Source organism: Drepanopeziza brunnea (assembly GCF_022702325.1).
Source record: "Drepanopeziza brunnea f. sp. 'multigermtubi' strain 214-2 chromosome Unknown ctg16, whole genome shotgun sequence".
In the NCBI taxonomy this organism is placed as follows: domain Eukaryota; kingdom Fungi; phylum Ascomycota; class Leotiomycetes; order Helotiales; family Drepanopezizaceae; genus Drepanopeziza; species Drepanopeziza brunnea.
This window is the reverse complement of record NW_027094079.1, coordinates 1,221,969-1,246,464: the sequence shown is the minus strand read 5'-3', so window position 1 is coordinate 1,246,464 and position 24,496 is coordinate 1,221,969. Positions and strand designations below refer to the sequence as shown.

The 24,496-nt window shown below is 49.4% G+C and overlaps 8 protein-coding genes across 9 annotated transcripts; 3 read left to right on the top strand and 5 right to left on the bottom strand.

Moving 5' to 3' along the window:
* Positions 1 to 508: 508 nt before the first annotated feature.
* Positions 509 to 5,666, top strand: L3040_008645 (uncharacterized protein; the record flags this gene model as incomplete). Its single annotated transcript, XM_066157140.1, has 5 exons — positions 509 to 727; positions 782 to 2,851; positions 3,015 to 4,434; positions 4,482 to 4,900; positions 4,950 to 5,666. The coding sequence occupies 5 exons, from the start codon at positions 509 to 511 to the stop codon at positions 5,664 to 5,666; spliced, it is 4,845 nt and encodes a 1,614-aa protein (XP_066010403.1).
* Positions 5,667 to 6,311: 645 nt separating this feature from the next.
* L3040_008644 (uncharacterized protein) lies at positions 6,312 to 7,051 on the bottom strand (the record flags this gene model as incomplete). The annotated part of the gene is made up of 7 exons (XM_066157139.1): positions 6,312 to 6,363; positions 6,420 to 6,578; positions 6,626 to 6,668; positions 6,722 to 6,802; positions 6,854 to 6,860; positions 6,927 to 6,947; positions 7,001 to 7,051. 7 exons carry the CDS (start codon positions 7,049 to 7,051, stop codon positions 6,312 to 6,314), a joined length of 414 nt encoding a protein of 137 aa, XP_066010402.1.
* A 229-nt stretch (positions 7,052 to 7,280) lies between these two features.
* On the top strand, positions 7,281 to 8,951 carry L3040_008643 (uncharacterized protein; the record flags this gene model as incomplete). Its single annotated transcript, XM_007296035.1, has 4 exons — positions 7,281 to 7,472; positions 7,525 to 7,596; positions 7,649 to 7,929; positions 7,976 to 8,951. 4 exons carry the CDS (start codon positions 7,281 to 7,283, stop codon positions 8,949 to 8,951), a joined length of 1,521 nt encoding a protein of 506 aa, XP_007296097.1.
* Positions 8,952 to 9,897: 946 nt separating this feature from the next.
* Positions 9,898 to 11,128, bottom strand: L3040_008642 (uncharacterized protein; the record flags this gene model as incomplete). The annotated part of the gene is made up of 3 exons (XM_007296036.1): positions 9,898 to 10,191; positions 10,249 to 10,996; positions 11,049 to 11,128. 3 exons carry the CDS (start codon positions 11,126 to 11,128, stop codon positions 9,898 to 9,900), a joined length of 1,122 nt encoding a protein of 373 aa, XP_007296098.1.
* Positions 11,129 to 12,419: 1,291 nt separating this feature from the next.
* Positions 12,420 to 15,254, bottom strand: L3040_008641 (uncharacterized protein; the record flags this gene model as incomplete). Of its 2 annotated transcripts, none has more annotated exons than XM_066157137.1 (9): positions 12,420 to 12,710; positions 12,768 to 12,872; positions 12,925 to 13,041; positions 13,103 to 13,371; positions 13,418 to 14,653; positions 14,736 to 14,873; positions 14,926 to 14,989; positions 15,044 to 15,109; positions 15,156 to 15,254. In XM_066157137.1, the coding sequence occupies 9 exons, from the start codon at positions 15,252 to 15,254 to the stop codon at positions 12,420 to 12,422; spliced, it is 2,385 nt and encodes a 794-aa protein (XP_066010400.1). The 2 variants fall into 2 exon arrangements, with proteins under 2 accessions (XP_066010400.1, XP_066010401.1); XM_066157138.1 differs by having other exon boundaries at positions 13,418 to 14,650.
* Positions 15,255 to 16,011: 757 nt separating this feature from the next.
* Positions 16,012 to 16,784, bottom strand: L3040_008640 (uncharacterized protein; the record flags this gene model as incomplete). The annotated part of the gene is made up of 3 exons (XM_007296038.1): positions 16,012 to 16,515; positions 16,568 to 16,651; positions 16,704 to 16,784. The coding sequence occupies 3 exons, from the start codon at positions 16,782 to 16,784 to the stop codon at positions 16,012 to 16,014; spliced, it is 669 nt and encodes a 222-aa protein (XP_007296100.1).
* A 2,311-nt stretch (positions 16,785 to 19,095) lies between these two features.
* On the bottom strand, positions 19,096 to 21,447 carry L3040_008639 (uncharacterized protein; the record flags this gene model as incomplete). The annotated part of the gene is made up of 2 exons (XM_007296039.1): positions 19,096 to 21,347; positions 21,399 to 21,447. 2 exons carry the CDS (start codon positions 21,445 to 21,447, stop codon positions 19,096 to 19,098), a joined length of 2,301 nt encoding a protein of 766 aa, XP_007296101.1.
* A 420-nt stretch (positions 21,448 to 21,867) lies between these two features.
* L3040_008638 (uncharacterized protein) lies at positions 21,868 to 23,685 on the top strand (the record flags this gene model as incomplete). The annotated part of the gene is made up of 2 exons (XM_007296040.1): positions 21,868 to 23,522; positions 23,571 to 23,685. The coding sequence occupies 2 exons, from the start codon at positions 21,868 to 21,870 to the stop codon at positions 23,683 to 23,685; spliced, it is 1,770 nt and encodes a 589-aa protein (XP_007296102.1).
* Between the last annotated feature and the right edge of the window lie 811 nt (positions 23,686 to 24,496).

The following is a 24,496-nucleotide window of genomic DNA, read 5'->3' as shown; positions in this document are numbered from 1 at the left end:
CGGCTAACGAGGCTGAATGGTGCCTAGACTTTCAGAAAATGAGGCTATGAGGCCCACTATTCAAGGAGTGAAAGATGTATGTTCTCTGCTCTCTGGGTGTTGGGGATGAATTTCTTCCGCGCAAAGGTTCTCAGCCCCAGTTACGAAATTTCGCTCTCCGTCTCTCTGCATCTGCTAGCCGTGCGCCTTATCGGATGACGGCCTCGCCTTGACATCGATAAGGGCACGGATTGTGGGGTCAAGTATTTCGTCGTTGATAGGCTCGCGTTTCACGTCTTCTCAGCCTTGCGAGCAGTTATGTCGTGAATAGAAAAAGGAATCAAGTTGAATCTCCAACTTCACTACTCGCAAAAAAACCACATTCACTTCCAAACTTCCCGAAATATGCAGTCCAGTCCTAGCGCGTAAAGATCTTGCGGCTTTCGCTGCGAGCTCTATTTCAGAAATATCTTCTCTCTGACTCACCAGTTAGTCCACTCAATACCAGTTGCAAATTGAAGATATCAACATGCCGCCAACGAATCCACGAGGAAAAAAGCCACCACAACGCAATTCACCCTTGTCTGGGAGTTCTGACGTGCAGTCTGTCAAGCAGAACAATGATGTCCCTAAAGTTCAACAGGTGAAGTCGCAGTACGAGGAGATTCAAGAGGATGAACTTATCGCCCTGGAGGCCATATATGGAGAAGACTTCAAGAGAATAGAGTCGAATCATAGCGCTTGGAAGGTATGCTGCCGAGGTCCTCATTGTATTGAGTATTTCATCTGATCCCGTAAATAGAAAGCGGAGCCTTGCTTCGAGATCCGTGTCAAATCTTCTGATGAAGAGATCGCTATTACTCTCGCTGTGACTTTGACCGCAACCTACCCCCGAAGCACACCACTACTGAGGATTAAAGACTATGCCGGTCTGCGAGAGGGAACCAAGTTCAAGATACAAAAGGTAATGGAGACAAAACCCAAGGAATTGGTCGCTGAAGAGCAGGCTATGATTATGGAAATAGTCAATGCGTGTCAGGAGGTCCTAGAAGATGCTGCCCAGGCGAATGCTGTTGGCAAAGAACTGCCGAGTCTGGAAGAGGAACGTGCTATTCACGAGCAAGCCGTCAGCAAATTAGCCGAAGAACAGAGAGAGGCCGAAGAAAAGAAGAAGCAGCTTGAAACCATGGAGGAGGAGCGTACCCAGCAAGCTATGGTTCAAGAGGAAATCAGGCGCCGGAGGGAGAGAACCAAAGAGTCAAGGCGGAAGAATCGACCACCTCCACAGATTGTTACAGAAGCCTCAATTGATACAAGCGTCAATGGACAGGCAGCTCACGAACTTCTAGCTTTTGAGCAGCCAATCAATTTCACGGATCTCAACGATAACCCTATAGTTTTCCAGGTCGTGGCGAGTAAAGTCTGTATACGTCGAGGTCCAGTGAGCAAATGCTTCACTGTGCGCCCTGTCGTTGCCAAAGGAGCGAGTGATGTTCCTACGCTTATTCTAAAGCAGACTGACTTGGCCACTGAGGTCCAAGACAACAACAAGTTCAAGGCACAGATCCAGCTTCTCGAGAACGAGTTGAAAATTCTCAAGGATGTGCGACATAAAAATGTTCTCGAAATTCTCGATTTCAAGGTGCACAGAACCATGGAGGAAGATGGAGAGTCAGACTCTGGCTGGACTGTCAGTATTTTGACAGAGTTTGGAGAAAAGGGGTCATTGCAAGAGTTTCTCGATATTGCTGGGCGCCTAGAAGTTGAGAAGGTCCGTTCATGGACAATCGAAATTCTCGATGCATTGCGATTCCTCCACGAGAAAGGCATTGTACACGAGGATATACATGCTGGGAACGTCATTTTGGTTCGAATGTCCAACGGAGAATTCAGGCCGAAGCTTGCTGATGCCGGGTACCAGAGGAAGCTTTACAACCTTAGTGGTGAAAAGCCGTCTGATACCCTGTTCATGGCTAAGTCTGCATACTGGTTCCCACCTGAAATAGCAAATACCAATCACCCTCAATACACCCAAAAAACAGATGTCTGGGACTTTGGAGTCTTTTTCCTGCAGATGATGTTCGGCCTGGCCGTTATCCAAATATACCAATCGCCGATAGCATTGGCAGAGTCTCTTGCTCTCTCTGATTCTCTGAACGAGCTTGTACTCAAGATGTTCAACGCTGATTCAAAAAAACGTCCTCGTGCAGTGGAACTAGGACCCTCGGAATTTTTGGCAACCGATGCGCCAATACTGGATGAGATGACTAGTTCTGTAAATCAACCCAGATTCGGTTCAGAATTCTCCTTACTCCCGACACCACGCAGGCAGCGACATGATTCTATGAATACAGGTGGGCCTTTCAACAGATCAAGGTATACAGAAGACTTTGTGGAAGAAGGTCGTCTAGGGAAAGGCGGATTTGGAGAGGTTGTCAAGGCTAGAAAACGACTTGATGGTCAAATCTATGCTATCAAAAAGATTATGCAGAAATCATCGGCGTCCTTGACTCAGGTGTTGAAAGAAGTCCGGCTGCTGTCCCAACTGAGTCACCCATCAGTAGTTCGCTACTACAACACTTGGACCGAGGAACTGTATGGTGGATCTGAATCGGACGAGGATGCTACTACTACAGACGCCGCTACCGAGGATTCGGCAAGCGAGAGTTCTCCAGAGATAGGTCCAAGCATCGAGTTTGGAGTTGGCACAGGCGGACTAGATTTTATGTCGTCGCGTGGCTATCCGCACATCGAGTTTGGCTTCGACGATGGGTCAGACGAGGACGAAGACTCAGGTGAGGACGAAGAAAGTGATGATTCCTCGAGTGCCGCTGTCCAGAGCTCAGTTGATCCAAACCAGCTCAAAGACCTCGTAAGTAACAAATATATCCGATCATCCTCTGCATAATCTGGAATGTCATCGATCCTGCGAGCAGTTTTGTCGTCAATGTTTCCTGATTTGAGTCTGAACTTGTTCAAAATGCATTGGGACATCGGAGATTACGAAGTACATGTGTATGGGCTGACCTCCACAGGCACCGAAACGAACGAGATCTGGTTCGCGCTTTCAACGTCCCTTCAGAACCGTTCTATATATCTCAATGGAATACTGCGAAAAGAAGACCCTGCGCGATTTGATCAGATTAGGTTTGCAAAAGGATCAAGAGGAAATCTGGCGTCTGTTTAGACAGGTTTTAGAAGGACTCGCACATATTCATGGTCTGAACATTGTTCATCGCGACCTGAAACCAGAGAACATCTTCATTGACGCTGCCTCGAATGTCAAGATAGGGGATTTCGGACTTGCTACTAGCGGGCAGTATACGACCATCGACAAGTCCTCTTCAGCAGCGTTACATTTGAGTGGTGATATGACAAGATCCATCGGAACTGCGTTCTATGTTGCTCCAGAGGTCAGATCCTCTGCTGGGGGGTCGTATACGAGTAAAGTCGATATGTATTCCCTTGGTATCATCTTCTTCGAGATGTGTTTCCGTCCTCTTGTTCCTGGTATGGACCGAGCACGTGTCGGCGAAGGCTTAAGGCAGAAGCAGCCCGTCTTCCCAGCAGAATTCAAGCCATCGGAATTCCTTGTGCAGACAGATATTATACTGTCGCTCCTCAACCACAGTCCCAAAGATCGCCCGTCAAGCTCAGAACTCCTGAAAAGTGGTAAGCTTCCTATGCAAATGGAAAATGAGACTATCCGTCAGGCACTTGCTGGTCTAACCGACTCGAAATCTCCCTACTATGACAAGGCGATGCAAGCATTGTTTACGATACCAATCAGCCCAGCCAAGGACTACGCTTGGGAGATGGGTATTGCGAACCACAGTGCAAGCGACCTTCTGCTCCAGGGCCTAGTCAAGCAAAAGCTGATCTCGATTTTCCGACATCATGGAGCAGTGGAGACGCCACGGACCCTTTTGTTTCCTCGATCAGGCCACTATGGTTCCAATGCCGTTCAAGTCCTTGATGCACATGGTAACTTGTTGCAGTTGCCTTATGACCTGACTCTCCCACACGCTAGAGCTATTGCCAAGCATGATCCACCAGTACAGCGCTCATTCGCATTCGGTCGAGTATTCAGAGATCGAGAAGTTGGAGGCCAGCCATTAGCATTCGGCGAAGTCGATTTCGACATTGTATCAAGCGATACCCTGGATTTGGCGCTGAAAGAGGCAGAAGTCATCAAGGTCTTGGATGAGATTGTCGGAAGCTTTCCATCTCTTGCGGCCACCCAGATGTGCTTTCACATAAACCATTCGGATCTTCTTGGCCTCATCTTTGAATTTTGCAGGATTGAACCGAGTATCCGTCAGGCGGTTGCCGATACTCTCAGCAAGCTTAACATACAGTCTTACACGTGGCAGAAGATACGAACAGAGCTTCGATCACCAGTGATCGGAGTGTCAGCACCTAGTGTAGATGATCTGCAAAGTTTTGACTTCCGTGGTAAGAGTGCAGAATTTTTCGGTGCTACTGGTCCCTAACGAAGATAGATACTCCCAGTAAAGCGTTCTCAAAGTTGAAGGCCCTGTTCGAAGGAACCGATACCTTTGAGAGGGCAGCCTCATCCATCGCCCACCTCCGAGATGTGTTTGAATATACTAAAAGATTCGACGTGCATAGTAAGATCTACATTAGCCCACTTGGTAGTTTGCAGGAGAAGTTCTGTAAAGGAGGAATAGTCTTCTCTTGCCTATTCGATAGGAAGGTAAAGGACGTCTTTGCTGCTGGTGGACGCTACGATTCTCTAGTTAGAGAACATGGACACAAGAATGGGGGCCATTCTGAAGCGAGACATGCTGTCGGCTTCAACTTGGCGTGGGAGAAGATGGCCCGTCTTCCAAAAGCAAGCGCAAAAGGCTTCTTGAAGAAAGTAGAGGAAGACCTCCACGGTATTTGGAAGACGAAGAGAGCAAGTACCGCCCTGCTTTAGTGAGCGGGACTCGCTAATTCTTTGGCAGTGCGATGTACTTGTGGCAAGCCACGACGCTGCCATCCTCCGATCCGTGGGTGTCGACATTGTCCAAAGTCTTTGGAGAAACGACATCAGCGCCGAGCTAGCACGAGACTCGCGATCACCAGAGGATTTGACATCTCAATACCGTGACAACCAACACTCCTGGGTAGTGATAATCAAGCAAGACTCGATCCTCAAAGTGAAGAGCCAGGACAAAAAGGATGATGTCGACATTCACTCTACCCAGCTCTTAGCCTGGCTAAACGGGGAAATTCGCGAGCGAGACCAACGAAACGGAATACATCAACGAACAAAGCTTCAACGCCATGGCAGCCAAGCTGACTCAGGTGCTGCCCCCGACCACGAGCAAGATGTCCGAGTCTTGGTAGCCGGCACGAAAAGCAAGAAGTCAAATCGCCGGAACATCGTAGAGCAGGCTCAAGCACGAGCCAGATCCGTCGCCTATGAATTGCTTGATGGTCCAATAGCCGCGATTGAGACGACGGACCAAGTCATGGAGTTAATCCGTGGAACAAGACTATCTGATCAGGAAAGCTGGAGACAGGTCACTCAAACTGTTCAGACGAGTGAAAAGAGATACTTAGGTGAGATACAAGATCTGATGAATACCTTGGCACATCAGAACAAAGACATCACACGGAACTCGTTCATCTATAATTTTAGGACAGGGAAATGCATTTACTACGACCTGGGGGCGTAATTTTTGACGATGAGCGTAGTGAGATGGTGGGACGGGAGTTGCGGATACCCTATGGATCGTTTGCATGAGTTCAATGACGAAGATGGAAGAAGGCTTCAGGAGTCAGGCGTCACTAGAAAAAACTCTCTGTTTGCTCATCTATTCTGCTGCTCGCATGTTACAGTCGCAATCGAGAGGGGATGAAAGAAGCGTTGACTGGCACTATTCTGATTCGCTCTTTCCAAGGGGAGAAGAGGCCTCTAGTGACTGACTCATGTAGTTAAACCAAATCAAGCAACCGGTGTTACCCTCAAGCCAGACATACTTAGTGTCTGATCCTCCCAGGTTTGAATCTTCCACAAACACAAACACAACCACAACCACCATGGCCACCACATTCCCCACGCGCCGAAGACTGGATTTTTAAGGCTGAATGAAGTGAGCTAGAAAGCTTGTCTGAGATCCAGTCCTTCGTTGAGACTTGCCGTCAACTGTTCTTAAAAATCCGATCCCAATTTCAAGCCAGGCATCTACTAGAAATTCTAGAATCAATCGTATCCGTATCCGAAGTTGCAAGCAAAAATTGACGGCATACATCTAGCAGGGCGGTGAATCAACTCCGTTGTAAACTACAATGTACAATCCCAGTAACCACAATCTATCTACCTAACCCCGCTGAGCAACAACCGGTGTCCAGGCATTCAGCTTTGGCTTCACACTGTTCATGCATGTCAGACTATATGCCAAGAAGTCCAGCTAACAGAAGGTCCTCACGTTGAATATGGCTTGTATGCTGCGCGACTGAAAGTCATGTTGGGTCGATGGTCTGGCAGCTCCCACGGCCGAACTTTGGTTTGCAAGAGAGGGTCCTGAGTTGGTGGCTTGTCAACCGTGTATGACATCCAGGCGCGCCATCCGGGCTCGATCTGTGTGCTGTTTCTAGTCAGGATATGGGCTTGGGCATCCGGAGGAGAGCTTACGGATCGCATTCGTAGTCCTTGTAGTCCACCCATCTTGTGCGCACTATTAACCCATAAGTTTGCATTCCCTGATCATACTCCTCTGGCGCAGCTCACAAGGCAATTCTTCCTCCAAGTTCTCGTAGTATTTGTTGCCGTACCGATCCTTCGCAATCAAGGTGCCGGCCTTGGTATCACCTGCATTCCGCATAAGTTCCAGTCCAAGCCAGTTCTAGAGGACCGAAATACCTGAGTGCTATGGCAAGAAAACCTCGATCAACAGCAGCTCCATCATCATTCATAGAGGGGCGTAAAGACGTACTTGCATCTGATGTGCGGCATCCTGTTGTCACCAACGTCAGCGAGCTCCTCGATACCCAGAGTCAGACAGCTTACACGTAGACCAACTCTGCGCAGGTTGCGCAACGTTCTCAGAATAGTCGACATGGTGTTGTTGGTTTAATGACTGTGAACGTCGAAAGAGAGTTGATCAAAGTCGTCGAGGCAGGCTTTGGGATCCACTAAAAATGTACTAGCGTATCGAACGTCAAGCCCACCAAACTCAACAAACCGTCCGTCTGGAAAAGCCATATATGGTCAAGACTACTTGACCACAACAGTGAGGAGTACTATGCGATGCACCGCAGCTCGAAGGTTGCAGTCATGCCGACCACGAATGCTTAAAGCTAATCAGCGCCGGTACTCGACCTCGACATCCTCCCTCGCGAACAGTGCCGGCAGCACATCCCCAGCTTCAATGCTAGGGGCGTTCACGAACGAGCTGGACAGGATAGCACCGAGATTTCACATTCAAGGGTCACAGATAAACATCCTACGGTCGCCGTCAGAGTTCTACCAGACGCTGAAGGTGCGCTCAACTCACTGTTTCTGGATGAGTGGATATGTGCTGATGGAAGCAGGGCAAGATACTGGGCGCTGAGAATCGGATATTTCTGTCTACTTTGTACATAGGAAAAACGGAACATGAGCTTGTAATATCTTCCAATTCCAGGTCTGGATTGGACTTTGACTCATGCTGTGCAGATTTTTACGTTGCAGCAAGCTTTACGGGCAAAGCCCAAGTTGAAACTCAGTATTTTGACAGATGCTCTCCGGGGAACGAGAGAGTCTCCCGATGCATCCTGCGCGTCTTTACTGGCCCCGTTGGTGTCTGAATTCGGGGCAGACAGGGTCGAAATCCGCATGTACCATACCCCCAACCTGACTGGGCTTCGAAAGAAGTATATTCCCAAGCGGATCAACGAGGGTTGGGGATTGCAGCATATGAAACTGTATGGAGTAGATGATGAGATTATCATCTCGGGGTGAGTGAAGCATACTGCTGTCAGAACTAAGCTAATGAGAAAACAGCGCGAACCTGTCTAGTGACTACTTCACAGACCGTCAAGATAGATATCACATTTTCTCGTCTCGAGAGATCACAGAATATTTCTCCAAGATCCACAATGCCGTCGCAAACATCAGCTTCCTCGTCACTCCGGACCCTCAGCTGCCAGCTGGCTACACGCTCGAATGGCCAACTTCAAATCTCGCTCCGTCGCCTATCGACGCCCCTGCAAGATACATCTCCCAAGCCTCCACTCTCCTAACCTCACTCATCAAACCTTCAGCTACTGCACAGAGCAAGACACCAGACCGAACGCTCAACACAACAGTCTATCCCGTCTCTCAGTTCACCCCTCTCCTCGCGCCCGACACGTCAACCGAACTCCCAGCCATAACAGCCATCCTTAGGACTCTCTCGGCCCCTCCATTCGGCAACTCTTCCTGGACATTCACCGCCGGCTACTTCAACCCGCACCCCTCGCTAACCAGCCTCCTCCTCAAGACCGCATCGAGGGACAACACCGTGATCACCGCCTCTCCGTGGGCCAACGGCTTCTACGGCTCCAAAGGCGTTTCCGGCCTGCTCCCAGCCGCCTACACGCTCCTCTCCCGCCGCTTCCTCGAGGCGGCCCAGAAATCGGGACGTGGGAACGACATCACGCTGAAGGAATGGCGCCACGGCACCGTAGGCGAGACGGGCGGCTGGACGTACCACGCCAAAGGTCTCTGGGTCAGCTTGGCCGGCGAGAGGGATCCAAGCATCAGCGTCGTCGGGAGCAGTAACTACACAAAGAGGAGCTACGGGCTGGATCTGGAAGTCGGAACCGTGATCCTCACGAGCGACGACCGTCTGAAGGCGCGGCTGGGCGAGGAGAGGGATGGGCTAGGGAGGTTTGCGGGCAGGGTGGGGATGGACGAGTTCACCAGTACGGAGAGGAGGGTGGGGATCAAGGTCAGGGTTGCGATGTGGATCGTAGCCTTGGTTGGGGGGGCGCTGTAAGAGCTAAGAAGAGCGATTTGGTAGGTTGTATGCTAGAGAAGCTGTACATACAGTAGGAAGAGGGTTCCGAGCTCTAATGATAATACGCTACTCTTCTGGGCTTGTTGCCGCGTTCCGTGTGGACTGGCTAGGATGTTCCTTCCTGCTTTTGCAATTCTCCGTGTACTGTACCAAATACTGTACCAAACACGATGGGCCAGAACAGACATCATGATCTCGTGAGAAGACGGGTTCGATTCAGCGCTTATTTACGGAGGAGACGGCCCCCCTTGACTCGGCATGGCATATCTGATTGATGTTCAATGACGGTCACCCCTTCCATGTCTGCTGCGTACGTACAGTCAGTCAATACGCGAAAATTCATCACATCTTCTCGCCAGTCGGTTACCGCTTACCTAAAAAAAAATATGCCTGCTTTATATGAGGAAATGTATATCTTGCTTCTGTCAATTGGCGGACGCACGCGATGGCTCAGTGGCTCAACAGCTACATGGCTATCCGAACTCCGCCGATTGACACCTCCCCGATTACCGGTAAAACCTATTCAATTAGGTTTATAGTTGGAAACCTTGTAACATACCTATGTGACGAGCTTTCCGGATGAGTTTTGCACTTTTTTCCTATTATGCCGAAAGCCATGCGCAAGCGAAACATTGAAATATCATGAGACTTACTAATCACTGTGATCGAGGTTTTTTTTATAAAGAAAAAGTCTTCGTGTATGGATGATCAAAAGGCAGAGGCCCTCTGACTCTGCTAAAAGCGGCAAGTTACCTCAATTCGGTTAAATACGTGCCCTTGCACTTAATCATCGTGGATGATCCTCTCAACAATCGTCGAGATATCTGGTTCTGACTCCATTAACGCCAAAGACATGCTTCCAGTCAACTCCGTTCCCTACCAAGCTCACTTTGTCATTTCCCCCTTCATCCCCTTCGTTTTAATCCTACAAGATCTCCTTCAACTTCCTCTTCTGCTCCATCGTCAGGCTGCTAGGGAATTTGACGTTGTACGTGATAACGAAGTTTCCTCTTTGGTCTGGCTTCTTGCTGAGTGGCATGCCGAGATTGGGGAAGGTTTCTGTTTGGCCCGGCTGGGTGGGACCTGCTTTGTCGAGGGGGATTTGTCTGCCGTCTATAGTGGTAACAGTTCGCTTCCACCCCGTAAGAGCTTCCTTAAGATCCAGGTCGACTGTGTAGTGGATGTCGTCGCCATCGCGGGTGAACATGACATGTGGTTTCTATTGAGAGATCAGCATGGTAGTTTCAAAAGTCTAGCCCATGCTGGGTTTCCTTACCTCTTCGACGATAAAGTGCAAATCCTGCTGTCCACCCTCTTCCTGATCCCCGACACCCTTGAACTTGATTTTGCTCCCTTTCTTCAACCCGGGCTTAATATCCATCTCCAGCACCTTATCCTGTGTCGTCCTCTTCCCCGTAACTTCATCGAATGCCTTTCGCTTAATCTTCATCTTCTTGTGTGTGCCCTTGAATAGCTCCTCCAGCGTCAACGGCAGCGGTCTCTCCACCGTTGTGACCTCCGGCGTAGCAGCTCTGTATCTCGCCGACTCAGCCCCTGATCCTGCAGCTCTCGTCCTGCCACCACTCTGTCGTGATCTTGGCATCCCACCCCCACCAAAGATATCCTCAAAGCCATCCCCGCCCCCTCCCATACCTGATTGTCCACGCAGGAACTCCGAGAAAATGCTTTCTGGGTTACTGAAGCTGAAGCCGCCACCGCCGCCACCACCTCCACCAGGGCTGAACTCATAGTGGAAGGTTCTACCACCTCCTGGCATGCCTCCTGCTCCGCCAAAATCAAATCCTGGGGGCATACCTCCTGCTGCTGCAAATGGGTTTCCACCCGCGCTCGGGTCTGGCGGAGGAGGTCCACCGCGTAGCATGAACTCCAGGCCATATTGATCGTAGGTTGTGCGCTTCTCGGGGTCGGATAGGATTTCGTAGGCTTGGGATACCTCTTTAAACTTGTCTGCGGAGGTGGGGTTGTCCTTATTCTTGTCCGGGTGGTGCTTGAGTGCCATTTTCCTGTTTTAATGTCAGCTTTGCTGGGTGCAGTATCGACAAGGGGGTCACTTACCGGTATGCCTTCTTGATCTCATCTTGGGAGGCCTCCGGCTTGATGCCCAGCGCGTCGTAGAGCTTAGTTTCTGCTACCATGGCTGCGAATGTGGTGTGTAGATTCTAGAGAACTCAGGTTGTGGGCTTTGTTTGGCTGTATTTAAGAGAGAATCGTGCGGTGAAAGAAAATGGCTGAGGTGATTGTAGACTTCGGAACGTATAGTCTCTGCCACTTCCAGTTAAGGGTGGGCTGTCGGATATCTATTTGACCCGATTCGGAGTTGGGATTTGAAAGGCTCTCGAATGTTGTGGTTCGTTGCCAACGCACGAGAATGCTGAGTTGGGTTGGTTTAGTTGGGCTGAGTGTAACGAACAGCTGATCGTGTGGTTGATTGTTTGTTTGTTAGCGAATAAGTTGGCACAAGTTACCCAGGCTCGAGTTTATTAGACAATAGGCCTTTGTTGTTTTGTTGCGCCTTGAAATCTCAATTGGCCAATGACTTGAAGTCCAGTAACGAGAGTACCAGTCTCTTTCTTTTCTCTCGGCTTTGGTGAGGTGGATGAGACGAAGATCTTGGGAAGGAATTTGTCCGGCACGCCACTTTATCAGGTCGCCGCTGACCCCGCCATGGAATTGGCGGTGACGACAACTTGGCCGAGAATGTTTCTTGGTTGGAACGTTCGCGAAGCTTCGATCTCCGTAGCTTGATCGGAGCTGCCACTACAGTTCAAAACCCATAATGCCAAAAATAGTTGGGGCAAATCCAACCCAGAGGAGGTCAAGCCGGAATAAACCATTGAAAACGTCCACGTCCATCCATTTTGTCTATCCATCATTGCAAGGAGTTTCTGCAAAAGCTACAGCCAGGGTCGTGGGTACTTCACCAAAAGAAGTATTCGGCCAGGCTATATGATAGTAAGAAGGAAACAGTGTAGTAGAAGGTATGTAATGCCTCTGAGGATGGGTTGGATCAGGTACCTAGTATTCAAATAGACACCAGACTAGACTGGGCTCTCCTTTATTGACGTTGTTCACAAATTTGAAAGCTCCCCTCCTCTCCCCGAGCCGAGAAACCGCTGGTTTCACAGACATCAGTTGTCAGTCAAACCTGTCAAACTGCATGAACGTCCCCAGCGTGATATAGCCGTGATTCTTCATTGCCCAGGCGTCTGTTGCAATTACACTGACGATAGGAATATCTCTATATGTCTGAGCCTTTTCAAAATACATGCTTCTGCCTCGAATCTGCCATTGGACAACTGGGTACAGCTCTCGAAGGGAGAAGCTCACAAGATTACAATCCGTACCAAATTTATACAAAATGGGTATCTCGCTTCATTACAACCACAAATTCCATTTTTGCGCTTCAAGCTCCCCGCGTTCATCTTCTCATTCTGCGAAACCAACATGTTTGACGGCAGCGCTTTCGCGAGCAACCTCATCGTCTTCGATGACCTGGTCGAGATCCATGCTATCCACGGTACTGAGCTTTGTCGCGCCGCCGGTTGCGTGAGCCGATAGCATGGGGATCCCGCTACGTTCCTGCATCTCCTGAGTCGTAGGTCTGCTTTCGAACCCAGTGTCAGTCGATGGATCAAACCCCATGATCACATCACCAGACCCTGCGTTATTGCGCATCTCTCTCGCAGCGATGTTCACTTGTGCATAGTGATTAGATTCCTGGTTAACTAATGAGCTTTCATCGTACTTTCGTTTTCTTGGAGGGGATGATCCAACCGGAAGGTTCCCAGCACCAGTAGGAGAATCTCCGTCCACAGTGTGAGAGTCCTCCGACCCTTGGAACTCGGCCCGGAACGTTCGGTTGTCGAAGCGCACAAAGGTCTGCATCTAGGGATTAGCGCTGTCGTACTCAGAATAAATTCAATCAACAAACCTCAAGAGCTTTGGGCAATTCTTGGTGTGGGACAGTCATCGCTTTCTCGCTTGCGTACACGAGAATTGGTTTGTCACTGTTCCTTGCAGCTTCAAGGACAGCTTCCTCGGTAGTTTTCTGATTGGATTAGTAAATCGACCTTCCGTCTGCTCGCAGAGTGAGTAGAACAGAAGCTTACTTCGACAGCCACAGAGGTGCAGACTCCAGGGGTATATTTGATTCTCCACCACTGCTCATTCGCACCTAGAAGTTCGCCCTCGTCCGCTTCTATATTGATCAACTTCGCCTCGGCTCGCTTACACATGTACATAGTATTTTTGGTGGTGCTGACCCCACGCAAAGTGTACATGTGGAGGTCCGGGGCCTGGGGGTCGTTTGAGGGTTCGGTGTAGAGCTTCGAAAGACTCCGCAGTTCCGAGCGGGCCTTTTCTCTCTCAGCCCTCAAAGCTGAGCTGTGTTAGCTGCCATAGAGAGAAATTGAGAAATCGCTTACCAATGAGCTTCCTGTCGATACTGGCAACGACTTTCCGGAGCTCTTCTGAAAGCCTTATGGCCGCATCGCTCTTACACCGAGGTGCCATCATGTCAACATCAACATCGATAAGCTGTCCATTATCGGCAACTAAAGCCTTGTCATGCTTCAGCGATGCCTCAAACAGGTCATGGACTTTCACGATCTTTCCAGTCTTCAGTGGGATATTCGTTAGCTTCTCTTCAGTGAGCTGGATCCTCTGCAGCTTTTGTTCAACTTCGCGCTTCTGCAAACGCATATCCAGAGCAGCCTGCCTGGCGGGTTTCAAGTAGCGGTCTGGGTACCATACAGCAGGTATATCAACCTTCTTATGTTCATATCCGCCATCCACGGCGAAAGTCATGACCTCCGCAATTCGCGATAGGTAAGAGCTTTTTGACACCTCCGAATCATCTCCTGCGATCGGCCATAGAACTTCGTCGCAGACATCGTAAAGAGTTTCTTGAAACGAATCATTTGAAGGGAGGTCGAGTTCTAGAATAGCAAAGCTCGTTGGCTCCTCGACTGCGTCCTCTTGCTGCACACCCGTACTGAAAATCTGCCTGACCATCCCTGGCTGCTTGTTCTCAAAAATGTTCTTCCAGGCCCGGAATACAGCTGCCGGAACGCCTTGCGTCTTCCTCACTGCCTGTTTCACCTCTTGGAAATTTGCAAGGGCTTCAACTGAGCCATAACTCCGCTCTGTATTGTCTAAAAAGGCCATGAGGCGTTGAAGCTCACGATCGACCTGGTCGTATGCTGGCGGGGCACCTTCCATTGTGACCGTTGATTGCTGTTCGATCGATTTTCCGGACCACCACTCTGGATCATGTCCGTAGTTCGGAAGTACATCTTTACTATTGAGAAACAGGTTTCTGATGAGTGGGATTGCGTGGTAGATTGTTATCACGGCGTTCAGACGATTGTCCCCGACCATTGGCTTCAAGAATGCCGGACTACCGGGCTCTCGCTTTCGATCTGCAGGCTCGGGGTCCAGAATGATTTCTTGGGCTGATGCTCTTCCCATAGGCACCAGTTCCCACTGGCCTGGCTCGTACTGAGTTCGATTTGCTGGTCCAAAGTGAATTTTTTCTGTTCCAGTTATACCACTCTCTTGCGGTGGCATTCCCAAGTCCGCTCTCGAGGCCGCAAGGGCTTGTTCCAGCTCCGAATCGGCATAATCGAGGTTATTTGAATAAGATGAGTTTCTTGGATCTGCTAGAGTACCTGGTCAGCTTAGTTCAGAACGACTTCCAAATTAGTAGCACTATGGCACTTCCACTACATGTGCTATACGGACCTGCAGCATGCTCCGCAGTCAAGTCAATAACCTTGCTCAGGGGAGACTTGTTATTGCTTGTTCTCGAAGGTGGACGGGATGGGGCTCCATCATATCGGTTGTAAGGTCCTGAATCGTCCGGGGCATGTATATTGAAGGCTGTCACAGTAGCTTAGCATTCATGGCTAGGCAGAAGCTGGCAAGATCTTACAGATATCGTGACTATTGCCTGCTCCTTCACGATCACTGTTGAACTGTCCTTCGTCCCACTGATACTACAAAGTTTTCAGCATGCCAGCTGACCCTGCGAGCTACCTCTGGAAGCATACTTTGTTCGCGGAGCCTGCATCATCGTAATATTCGTTCAAAGCCTGCTCGACACTGTTGTTGTTGCCCTGAATGTGTTAACCACAGCTCTGCCATAACAGCTGCAAGACCTACCTTCAGTCTTGCTAGTGCTTCTGGTCGAGTAATAGCTTGGCCAACTAACATCAAAAGCTGATCGACCTGCTCCGCGGATGGTTGGAAGTTTGCGGCCATGGTCGCATGCGCCTCTTGCTCTTGTCGGCAAGGCGATAGCACTCCGTAAGTAGGTAAGACAGGGGCTGCTTGTGCATGGATGAGCTACGTAAAGGGATGGAAGATGACTTGCTGAAGCTTGAGATAGTTAAAGCTCGGAAAGGGCATGCGAAGATCTGCAAGTGGGGGAGGAGTGATGGATGAGAAGCTATGGCTCCGGAAATGTAATTCACAGTACTTCGTAGAGTACTATACTACTTATCGATCTGAGCCCTGCCGAACCTAACACGTGCACGGTGGTGCTTTCAGAACTTCCATCAGCCAAATTGGAAATACTGCTTGGCCAGAACTTTACGGTGCTTATGATATCTCTAAGGTCCAAATGGGCTTGCACAATCACCATCAACCCGCAGTAGACACAGGTAGTTTGTAAAGTCCGGATGTGGAGATTACTACGAAGTAGCTAGACAAGAGCACATGTTTCCCATTTCTTCCCCCATATCAATCAAACCCTCGATATGTATGCAAATCCAGCCCCATTACGCCGAGTGTAGAAGGCAAACCTGTGTCGACCCCAGCCTTCAAAGACGCCTATGCAGGATTACTATACCTTCGGGTGACCATTACGCCGCTGGGACAGCCACGCTATGCTATGCAGTGAAAATGTGACGCCAAACCGATCTCAAAAACAAAAACAAAAAATATCCCCCTTAGCAGTGCGTGATTTTCCCTGGAATCGTGTAGGCTTACACACGAGAAAGAGCTCCGAACAACACATTCAAAGCTCCTCCTCCTCCTCCTCATCCTCATCCATATCGATATCCTCGCCGGAACTATCGCTAGCGCCAAAGTCGTCCTCGTCCCCACTCTCATTCCAGAAGTCGTCGTCCTCGACTATCTTAGGAGGAGGAGCCACAATCAGGGTAGTTGGCATAACGAAGCCCTCGGGTATATCCTTCTTGGATGCGGTGACAGTGTCCTTGGCCTTTCTATTGTACTCTTCTCTGTTGTCTCGGTACAGAACGCCGGCATCCACATTGGCAGGGGAGCTAATCTCGGGATCGTCGAGAAGGAGCAGGATGGATCGGAGGACGCTCTCAACACTTTGGATCGAAGACCACCGCTCGCTGGCCAGCTCTCCGGATTGCTCGTCCTCGCCAGGCGCGTGCAGGATCGAGATGCAGACCTTGCCATCGGGGTAGATGTTGGGGTGGTAGATGGGTTGGAGGAACTTGAATTTTGGTGGGGAGTAAGGGTAGTTCTCTGTGAAGCTCATCTCACACTGAAAGCACGTCAGTATCTCAGTTTATGCAGGTGCTCGGAAGTATTCTTACCTTGAGGTATGCACCATCGAAAGCACTCTCAGAGTTAACGACAATCAAGTTCACGTTCCACTTGAACAGGGAACCGTCCTTCAGCTTTCATGCTGTTAGCAAATAGATGGGCATGACGATACAACTCATCACTTACATCGATCTTGACCCACTTCTCCTTCTCCAATGACTTGTACTCGCTCATCAAGCGGCCCTTTGCGCCAGCTGCGTTGGACATTCTGACGGAGAAGATGTGTTTGGGTAAAGACTGGTAGTAATTGGCGATCTGTCTTTGGCGGACCGAGGGTGTACTTCCTCTGTCGTGGTATTTAACAAGGACGAGTTGCAGGTTTCAAGGAGGTGACTTGTGTGCTCGGACGTGAGTCCAAAGGATGAGACAGGAGGCAGTGATCGATCGGGATCGGGTTCGGGTTCTTCGAGGTGGTAGTATGATGGCCCGGTAGAGAACAGAAGAGACGAGGGGGGATTCAATTTATAGTCTCGAGTCGAGTCAAGTGCTGGTCGAGTCAAGGAGTAGCGTGGTTGGTCTAGAACCCTCGGTCTCCGGTACGGTAATGAGTAGAGGCAAGAAATGAACCGCCGTCGATAAGGAAATTAGCGCCGTCTTATCGGTGCACAACCACAGACCAGTCATGTGACATATTTGTCATCCTTCTTTGCCATGAGACGGTCGAGGACAGAGGGACTTCGCCACTGATGGCTAAGAATAATTTCATCTCGCATTGGAACTCTACATTACTCGTTCTCCCGTTGTTGACTGGCTTTCCAATCTTTGGTTTCAATGATTTTTAAGAATGTGCTTTTTATAATCTGTACCCAGCTTGTCCCACGATCCCAAGGAGAAGCAAATCCTCTTGAAGTCTTGCAACCCATAGATTGATCCCAGTATTGGTACCAGTACCGTAACTTCGCTTATCTACTCGAGCCCCCATTCCCCTCCTCAGGAACGTCGACGTCCCATTCAATCCTTCAGAAAGTTCTGGACGACCTCTAAATACTCATCTGTCTCCTCCTGATGGGGCATGTGCGAAGAGTCCGCAAATCCTACCCATTTCACTCTCAGTCTTTCCCTCCTTCTCGCACCTCTCCAAGACCTTTTGCACACCGTCCGGCAATCCCGTCGTCAACCTATGGGCCGTTTTCACCCACTTCATTGAAGCCAATCCTGGATACTCCAATATTTCAAGCGACCCTTGGAGATCCCGGCTCCTTAAGCTCGCCTTGAGGGTCGGGAATCCGAAGACAATAGAGGAAGCAGGTGATGGTTTACACCTACCAGCTCCATGCTAGCCGGCGAGTCCGCAATAATCAACTCTATTCTTCGTCTTTGTCGGCTGTATAATCGCAAACTGCCCACCAGGCATCCCACCCCATGACTGTTCAGGAATATAATAAGATTGTATCTTCAGGTGGGAGACGTGATTCTCACGCTCGGAGATGAAAAGAGAGAGGGCGTCCAGAACGTCTCGGGAGATGGCTGAAAGGGCAGATGCGTGGATTTTCCACAGCTGAGTTAGTCAGTCGTAGAAATGACGGCTATGGAAGTGTGAGATATCTCGAAGGGGGTGAGGAGGTGGTTGTGAGGAACACCTGGGCCACCTTGTAGCACTACCAAGGGCTGCTTGTTGTGGTGAGGGTGCCGATGATTTTGTACCACCGTTTGTTGTTATTTAGGATTGTCGTTTAAGGGCCCGTCTGGTAATACTATAAAATCTTGTTCTTGGCTCTTGATTGACAGAGAAACATAGGATACAGTACGTGGCACTGACCAGGTGCTCCAGGCATCTGAAGAGGTGAAGAAATCAGTTGAGTTCTTACTGTCCTACAGGACTCTTCGACCCCTTCGACAAGAAAACCGACTTCGTGTTCTGTTACCGGTATCGAGATCTTACTATTGCCAAGAAAACAACAACCTCGAGTTATGGCAGTGGCGCCGAGGGATTGGGGACGAAAGGGCTTGTTAGTATGGGGAGGTCTTGGGAACCTTCCTGATAGAGAATTTGATATGCGTTAGTGGTGACAGATGCCATGAGACCGGAATGAGCAGTAACTTGTAGATGAGACCTGCAGTAGAGATTTTTTTAATTCTGTGAGAGTCCCGATTCAGGTATGTGATCAACAACCGTCCGGAAATCCATCCGAGTCGGGTGATAGCTACCTAAGAAAGACTGATACCGAAATAAGTACATCCCACAATTCGCTTGAATCGACTACGCAGTACCATGGATCACGACTTCAGTGCACTGCAGATCAATAGAGACAAGAGGTGGCAAGTCTCGCACATTTATTGCTCATTGACATTCTCCAGAGTACACCTTCACCGACTGACGGATATATCCGAAGAAAGAATACCACCAACTCCTTCGCTGTGTAAAATAATTGTGCGAGAGAACAGAACGCCCCAGGTCATGGTATCATCGTACGGTTATTCTTCCTTGCATTAACACCACAAACTGACCAATGCTGCCTTCTCTGAGGGCCGGCTTCCAGAACAATTGACGCCCAGTGCAATGCTGAAAAATCCACACTCAATTCAGGCAATTTTCTTTGTCCACATTGGCAGCCTTTGCTCTTCTCTTCTCCGCTTGCTTCTGCTCTAATCTAGCCTTCGCCGCCGCAGCTCTTTCGGGTGGGATGGAACCTCGCACCCTTGCTGTGTCCGAAGTGGCACCACGGCTTGAGGCGAGATTTGTCGTCAAGCGAGAACCCATGTTGCTGTTCGACTTTTGCCTTGGAAGCTCATTCGAAACTCGTGGTCGGACAATAGAAGCCTTTGGGGGACTTGATGCGATGTTGAACATGGAGGGCCCATGATTTGGATGGCAGCTTCTTTCGTGAATAGCCCGACTGGTCGCACGTGGTAGCGATGGTTCTGGCGATGGTAATTGCATATCGGGCGAGTCCAAAGACATGTTAGAAAAGCGGCTTAAGAGTGGTGTGACGTGAGTCAGAGGAGTATGCTGGACTGGCCCTGATCGTTGGAACGGTGTCGGCTGGTTTTTTTCCAAATTGACGAGTTCCGACAAAGCAGAGTGAGATGACCGGCGTCTGGGAGAACCATTCGGCGTTTGGGAGTAAGCACTCTTCGATGACATGAGAACCTTCGAGGGTCGAGAAATTGACTGGCTAGAAACTGGGATAAAGCTTTCCCTCACTTGGGCATTCTCATTCAAAGAATGTGGTTTGGATGCTGTATTTGGCGCATCGTAGTGTCTGCCCCTTAAATCCTTTAGAGATGATTCAACTCTGGAGTCAAGTTCTTGCTTCGCCTTCAAATTCTCAATCTGTGTCTCATATTCGAAGATGGTACGATTATGTTGAGTGTCTTTTTCTTGCAAAGCCCGTTGAAGCTCCTGGGCGCTTGAGCCTGCCCCTCGTAGCGAAGCAATTTCCTGCTTCAATTCCACGATTTGTTCATGTCGCTTTCTCAACAGGTGTTCGGAATCGCGGCGTTGTGACTTTGCAGCTTCCCTCAGTTTGTCATAATCACTCTGAAGGTTCTGGACCACTTCATCTCGCTTCTGTCGCTGCTCATCAACGGATTTACGTTTTTTCTCACACTTCTCGATATGCTTCTCGAATCGTAGATCTGCATGAATCAACTGTTCGGTAAGTCTGGTGTTCTCTTCTTGAAGTTTCTGGGTCGACTTTTCTGCGGTCGATAGCGACTGTCGAAGTGTTTGAAGTTCATCTCTGAGGCTGGCCATTTCCTTCAGCTGCTCTCTAGCCTTGACGAGCTCAAGTGTTGTATAAATGTTGTTCTCTTCTGATCTGTGAGAGGAATTCTGACGCTGTTTCAGTGGGCTGTTGGAGATATAATCATCTTCCAACACTGCCTCAAACTCTGCGACCTTACTTTTGTACTGAACAGAGAGGGCTGTATGCCGAGCAAGTTCTTTTACCAACTCGGGAGAGCGGTCGTCGCTGCCACCTATTCCAGAGCGCGCGACCCTAGACGATAGCTGCGAGATCTTGTCTTCCATGCTGACGATCGCTTGTTTGTACTCCTTCAGCTTTTCCGATAGGTCAATATTCTCGGCATCTTTCAGCTTTGCATATTGCTTTACGAGTTGCTTGTAGCCGATGAGCTTCTTCATCTCTGCCAATGCCTGCTCATGATAAGACTCATACTCAGACTTCCAGTATCTTCCGGATTGAGAGTGGGGTTGATTAAGATCCATTGTCATCTCGCCGGTTAAAGTGTCGCCTTCCTCAAATTTTCGCAATGTATCTCGACTACTCTGCTGTCTTCCATGTTCTAAAGAAAACCCATTTGTATCACTTGTAGTGTTGATGTTCTTGGACGGCGGCTGTGGCTCCGAGGATGTACGGGTGGTTTCAGGTTTGGCTGCCTTCCCTTCTCTAGCGTTTTCCAATGCCTTGGTGAGAGTAGTTTTGCGCGCAGGCTTCGTTGGTGCATCCGATTTAGCGACAAAGGGGCTCGGGAACTTTCCTGCAAAATCGTCTGGGTCTACATCTCGCCCAGCTATCTCAATCGCATTCCTCTTTTCATCCTGCTTGTCCTCTATCTCGTTCCCGAAGGATACGGTCTTGCGTCGTGTCGTTGCCGTTCCTGGCGTTGACAGAATGCCTGGAGGTCTGTTAGGGGACAAGCTTCGGGCTTGAGATTTCGCCCTCTCCCTGCCAGCAGCAATAGTCTGCCTCTCCTCTTCAAACACCGTGTCGTCGATTGGGGGAGCTGGTGTGCCAAAGATCGCACTCTTCAACGCGCGAGCTGCAAAGACGGGAGCGGGGGTCTCTGGAAGATCTTGATTTTCTTCTAACAATGGATCAGTAAGTATGGTACTTAAAGAACGCGTTTCTCACCCACCGTCAAGGCGATTCCCTTCAGCGGGTCGGCCCATCCACCAGCTGAGCATCTCTTCAAGTATGGTCGTGAGCTCAGCTCCTCGAAGTCGGAGCAACTCAATAATCCAAGCTCCAGAGCAGAGCAGAGCAGAGCAGAGCAGAGCAGAGCAGAGCAGAGCAGAGCAGAGCAGAGCAGAGCAGAGCAGAGCAGAATGGGGAATCCGGGCATGCGCTGTTGCCAATCAATCAGTCATGGAAGCTGGACCCTGGTGGACGGCAGAGTTTGTTTACTTCGATTGGCAGTCGCGACACCCCTGCATCTTTTGCAAAACATCCCGCTTTTAGCGTCATCGCCAAATATTTAATCCCGCCGCGCCGGCCGAGGCGCGTTCGCGTATGACATGGCGACACATTAATTGCCATCCTGGTTGAATCTTGCGCTGCATATTCCAATCACTGCAAGTTACTAACACCTCTTCAAGTGCGCGGTCATGAAGAAGCGGAAGAGTCAGGATCTCATCGGACTGCAAAGCGGGCCAGCACTGAAAAGATCTCGCTCAGCGAGAGTCGCATTGAACGGAGAAATTCTTCAACGGAATAGACACCCCGAAGCAAACGAGCCCCAAACTAGCTCAGAGCCCTCTAGGACGGAGACGCATGATGTATTGGCAGACGAGGGAGATAGTTTGGAAGGCGATTCCTCTGAGGCAGAACAAGCGGCATATACACCCGTTAGAGGAGATCAAAGGACTCCGAGCAGGTCTGCCCTTGAGAAATCATCGAATGGGATAACGCAAAAGAAGCAGCTAGGAGGGAAGAGGCTCTTCGCAACGCCGGTAAAAACAAATGATACTGCGGACAACGGTACCTCAAGGATTGAACGGAATGCGGATCGTTCAGCGAGAAGGAAGAGTACCAGAACGCTGATTGAGAGGACAATATTAGGCAATACTAGCGACAATGATGAGAGGGACGAGGATATTGCCCAGCGAATCTATGGCTCGGACGAAGAAGGCCTCGGCGCAGAAGGCGAGGAGGAAATAAGCGAAGTCCCTGATGAGAGCGCCCTCCCAGAGACACCTTCGAAACGTGGGAGGAAAAAGAGATCCAAAATCCAACGACGATCACCGACACCTCCGCAAGATCTTTCCGCACACGAAAAGTATTTCTTCCAGAATCGGAGTGTGCGAGCAAAAACTTCCAACAACAACCTTGCCTCTTTGGCTCTCCTCGACCATGAGGAATTTTTCAGCCGTTCTCGAAAGTTGCAAGATGCTCATGCCGAAGATATGATTTTTTTGGAGCGGCTGCATGCTGGGTCCTTCAACCAGTGGCGATTTGAACTGAGTCAAGATTTCAACATATGTGCGTTTGGCTGGGGCTCCAAGCGATCTCTTCTAATGCAGTTTGCGGATTACATATACAAATCGCAAACAGACCGTGAGAAGTCCAAGATAGTGGTCGTCAATGGCTATGTAAACAATCTGACAATTCGGGATGTTTTGAATACTGTGGCTGCTGCATTCTCTGAACGCGGACCAAAATTGGGCTCACAGCCGGCTGAGATGCTTGATAACCTCTTTGCCTTGCTAGAGGAGGATACAACTCGGGACGTCACACTCATAATCCACTCAATCGACCGATTGCCACTCCGGCGCCCTGCGACCCAGACCATCCTATCGCGCCTGAGTTCTCACCCCCAGGTTCACTTGGTAGCATCAGCCGATCATCCATCTTTTCCACTTTTGTGGGACAGTTCTCTCCGCTCAACCTACAACTTCTTGTTCCATGATTGTACAACTTTCCAACCTTACGTTTCTGAATTCGACATTGTTGAGGAAGTCCATGAATTACTTGGTAGAAGTGGGAGACGGGTGGGTGGGAAAGAGGGAGTGAGCTTCGTGCTGAAGAGTTTGCCCGAGAACGCCAAGAATTTGTTCAGGGTCTTGATAGGGGAGCAACTGGCTGCAATGGATGAGAGTTCTGTGGCAATTGTGGAAGGCGACGAGGACGAGGATGTCCCAGGCCCACGAAGCGGCCACTCCAGGACGTCTGAACCAGGTGTTGCGTACAGAGTCTTGTATCAGAAGGCTTCTGAGGAGTTCATCTGCAGCAACGAGATGAACTTCAGGACACTGTTAAAAGAGTGGGTCTCATTCCCCCATGCCTTGAGACCATATACTAACCGTCGCAGATTTCATGATCATCAAATGATACAAAGCCGGAAGGATTCTATGGGCACGGAAATGCTTTCTGTGCCATTTCGGAAGGAGGAGCTAGAGACAATATTAGAGGACATCGCGTCTTAGTATGCTTCTAATACCGATATACATTTTATAGTAGAATTGAGCACGGCTCTTGGGATGACTAGCATCCAGGGGCATAGGCAATCAGGACTACTAATGAAAACATGACTACAAATGTTCTAGATGGTTGCATAGCTGCGTTTGTCTTTTTTTTTTTCTTGACCTTGAACTTCTTGCCGGCGCTCGCTTTGGGATCTAGAGGACCGGCAAGTGAGCGAATTAGAAACGCTAGTTTGGTCCGCGGCAGATAATCGTCGGTTACCTTGAATCTACTCTGAAGAAAAAAAAATCCCAGGTAAGCAAACCGGGACACATTAATCAAAACACCGACTAAACTACAGCCATGAATAGGAACTTTTTTTTCTTTAAAAAAGAGCTTAGGAAACAGTGCCATACAAATCTGTATCATAGAAATAAATATATATTTATTAGCTGCAAGCCAAAACATTGCGCTGTAGTGAAAATACGGCGAAAAGCTGTCCCGAATGATCCGCTGTGACAGAAGTGGTGATCCCGTGTAGAGGGACAGGAGAGGATGATTATTCGTCTATGGAAGACCGAAAGACTGGGTATGTAGGTAGTCTAAGCTGTAGTCTAAGCTAAGCTACTAAGTAGATGGCATGACGTCCAGACTCGGCTTGTTCCTTCTTACTGTGACTACCTACTCCGTCTTGTACTACATGTACTACAATTATATTCCACGCCGGCGGCCGGTCCTGAGACGGAAGGTCGGCACAACTGCAGCCCCTTTGTAATTGCCAGATGCGGCCCCACCCGATTTGGCCGCACATAATTGAATATTTTAGATGTTCTA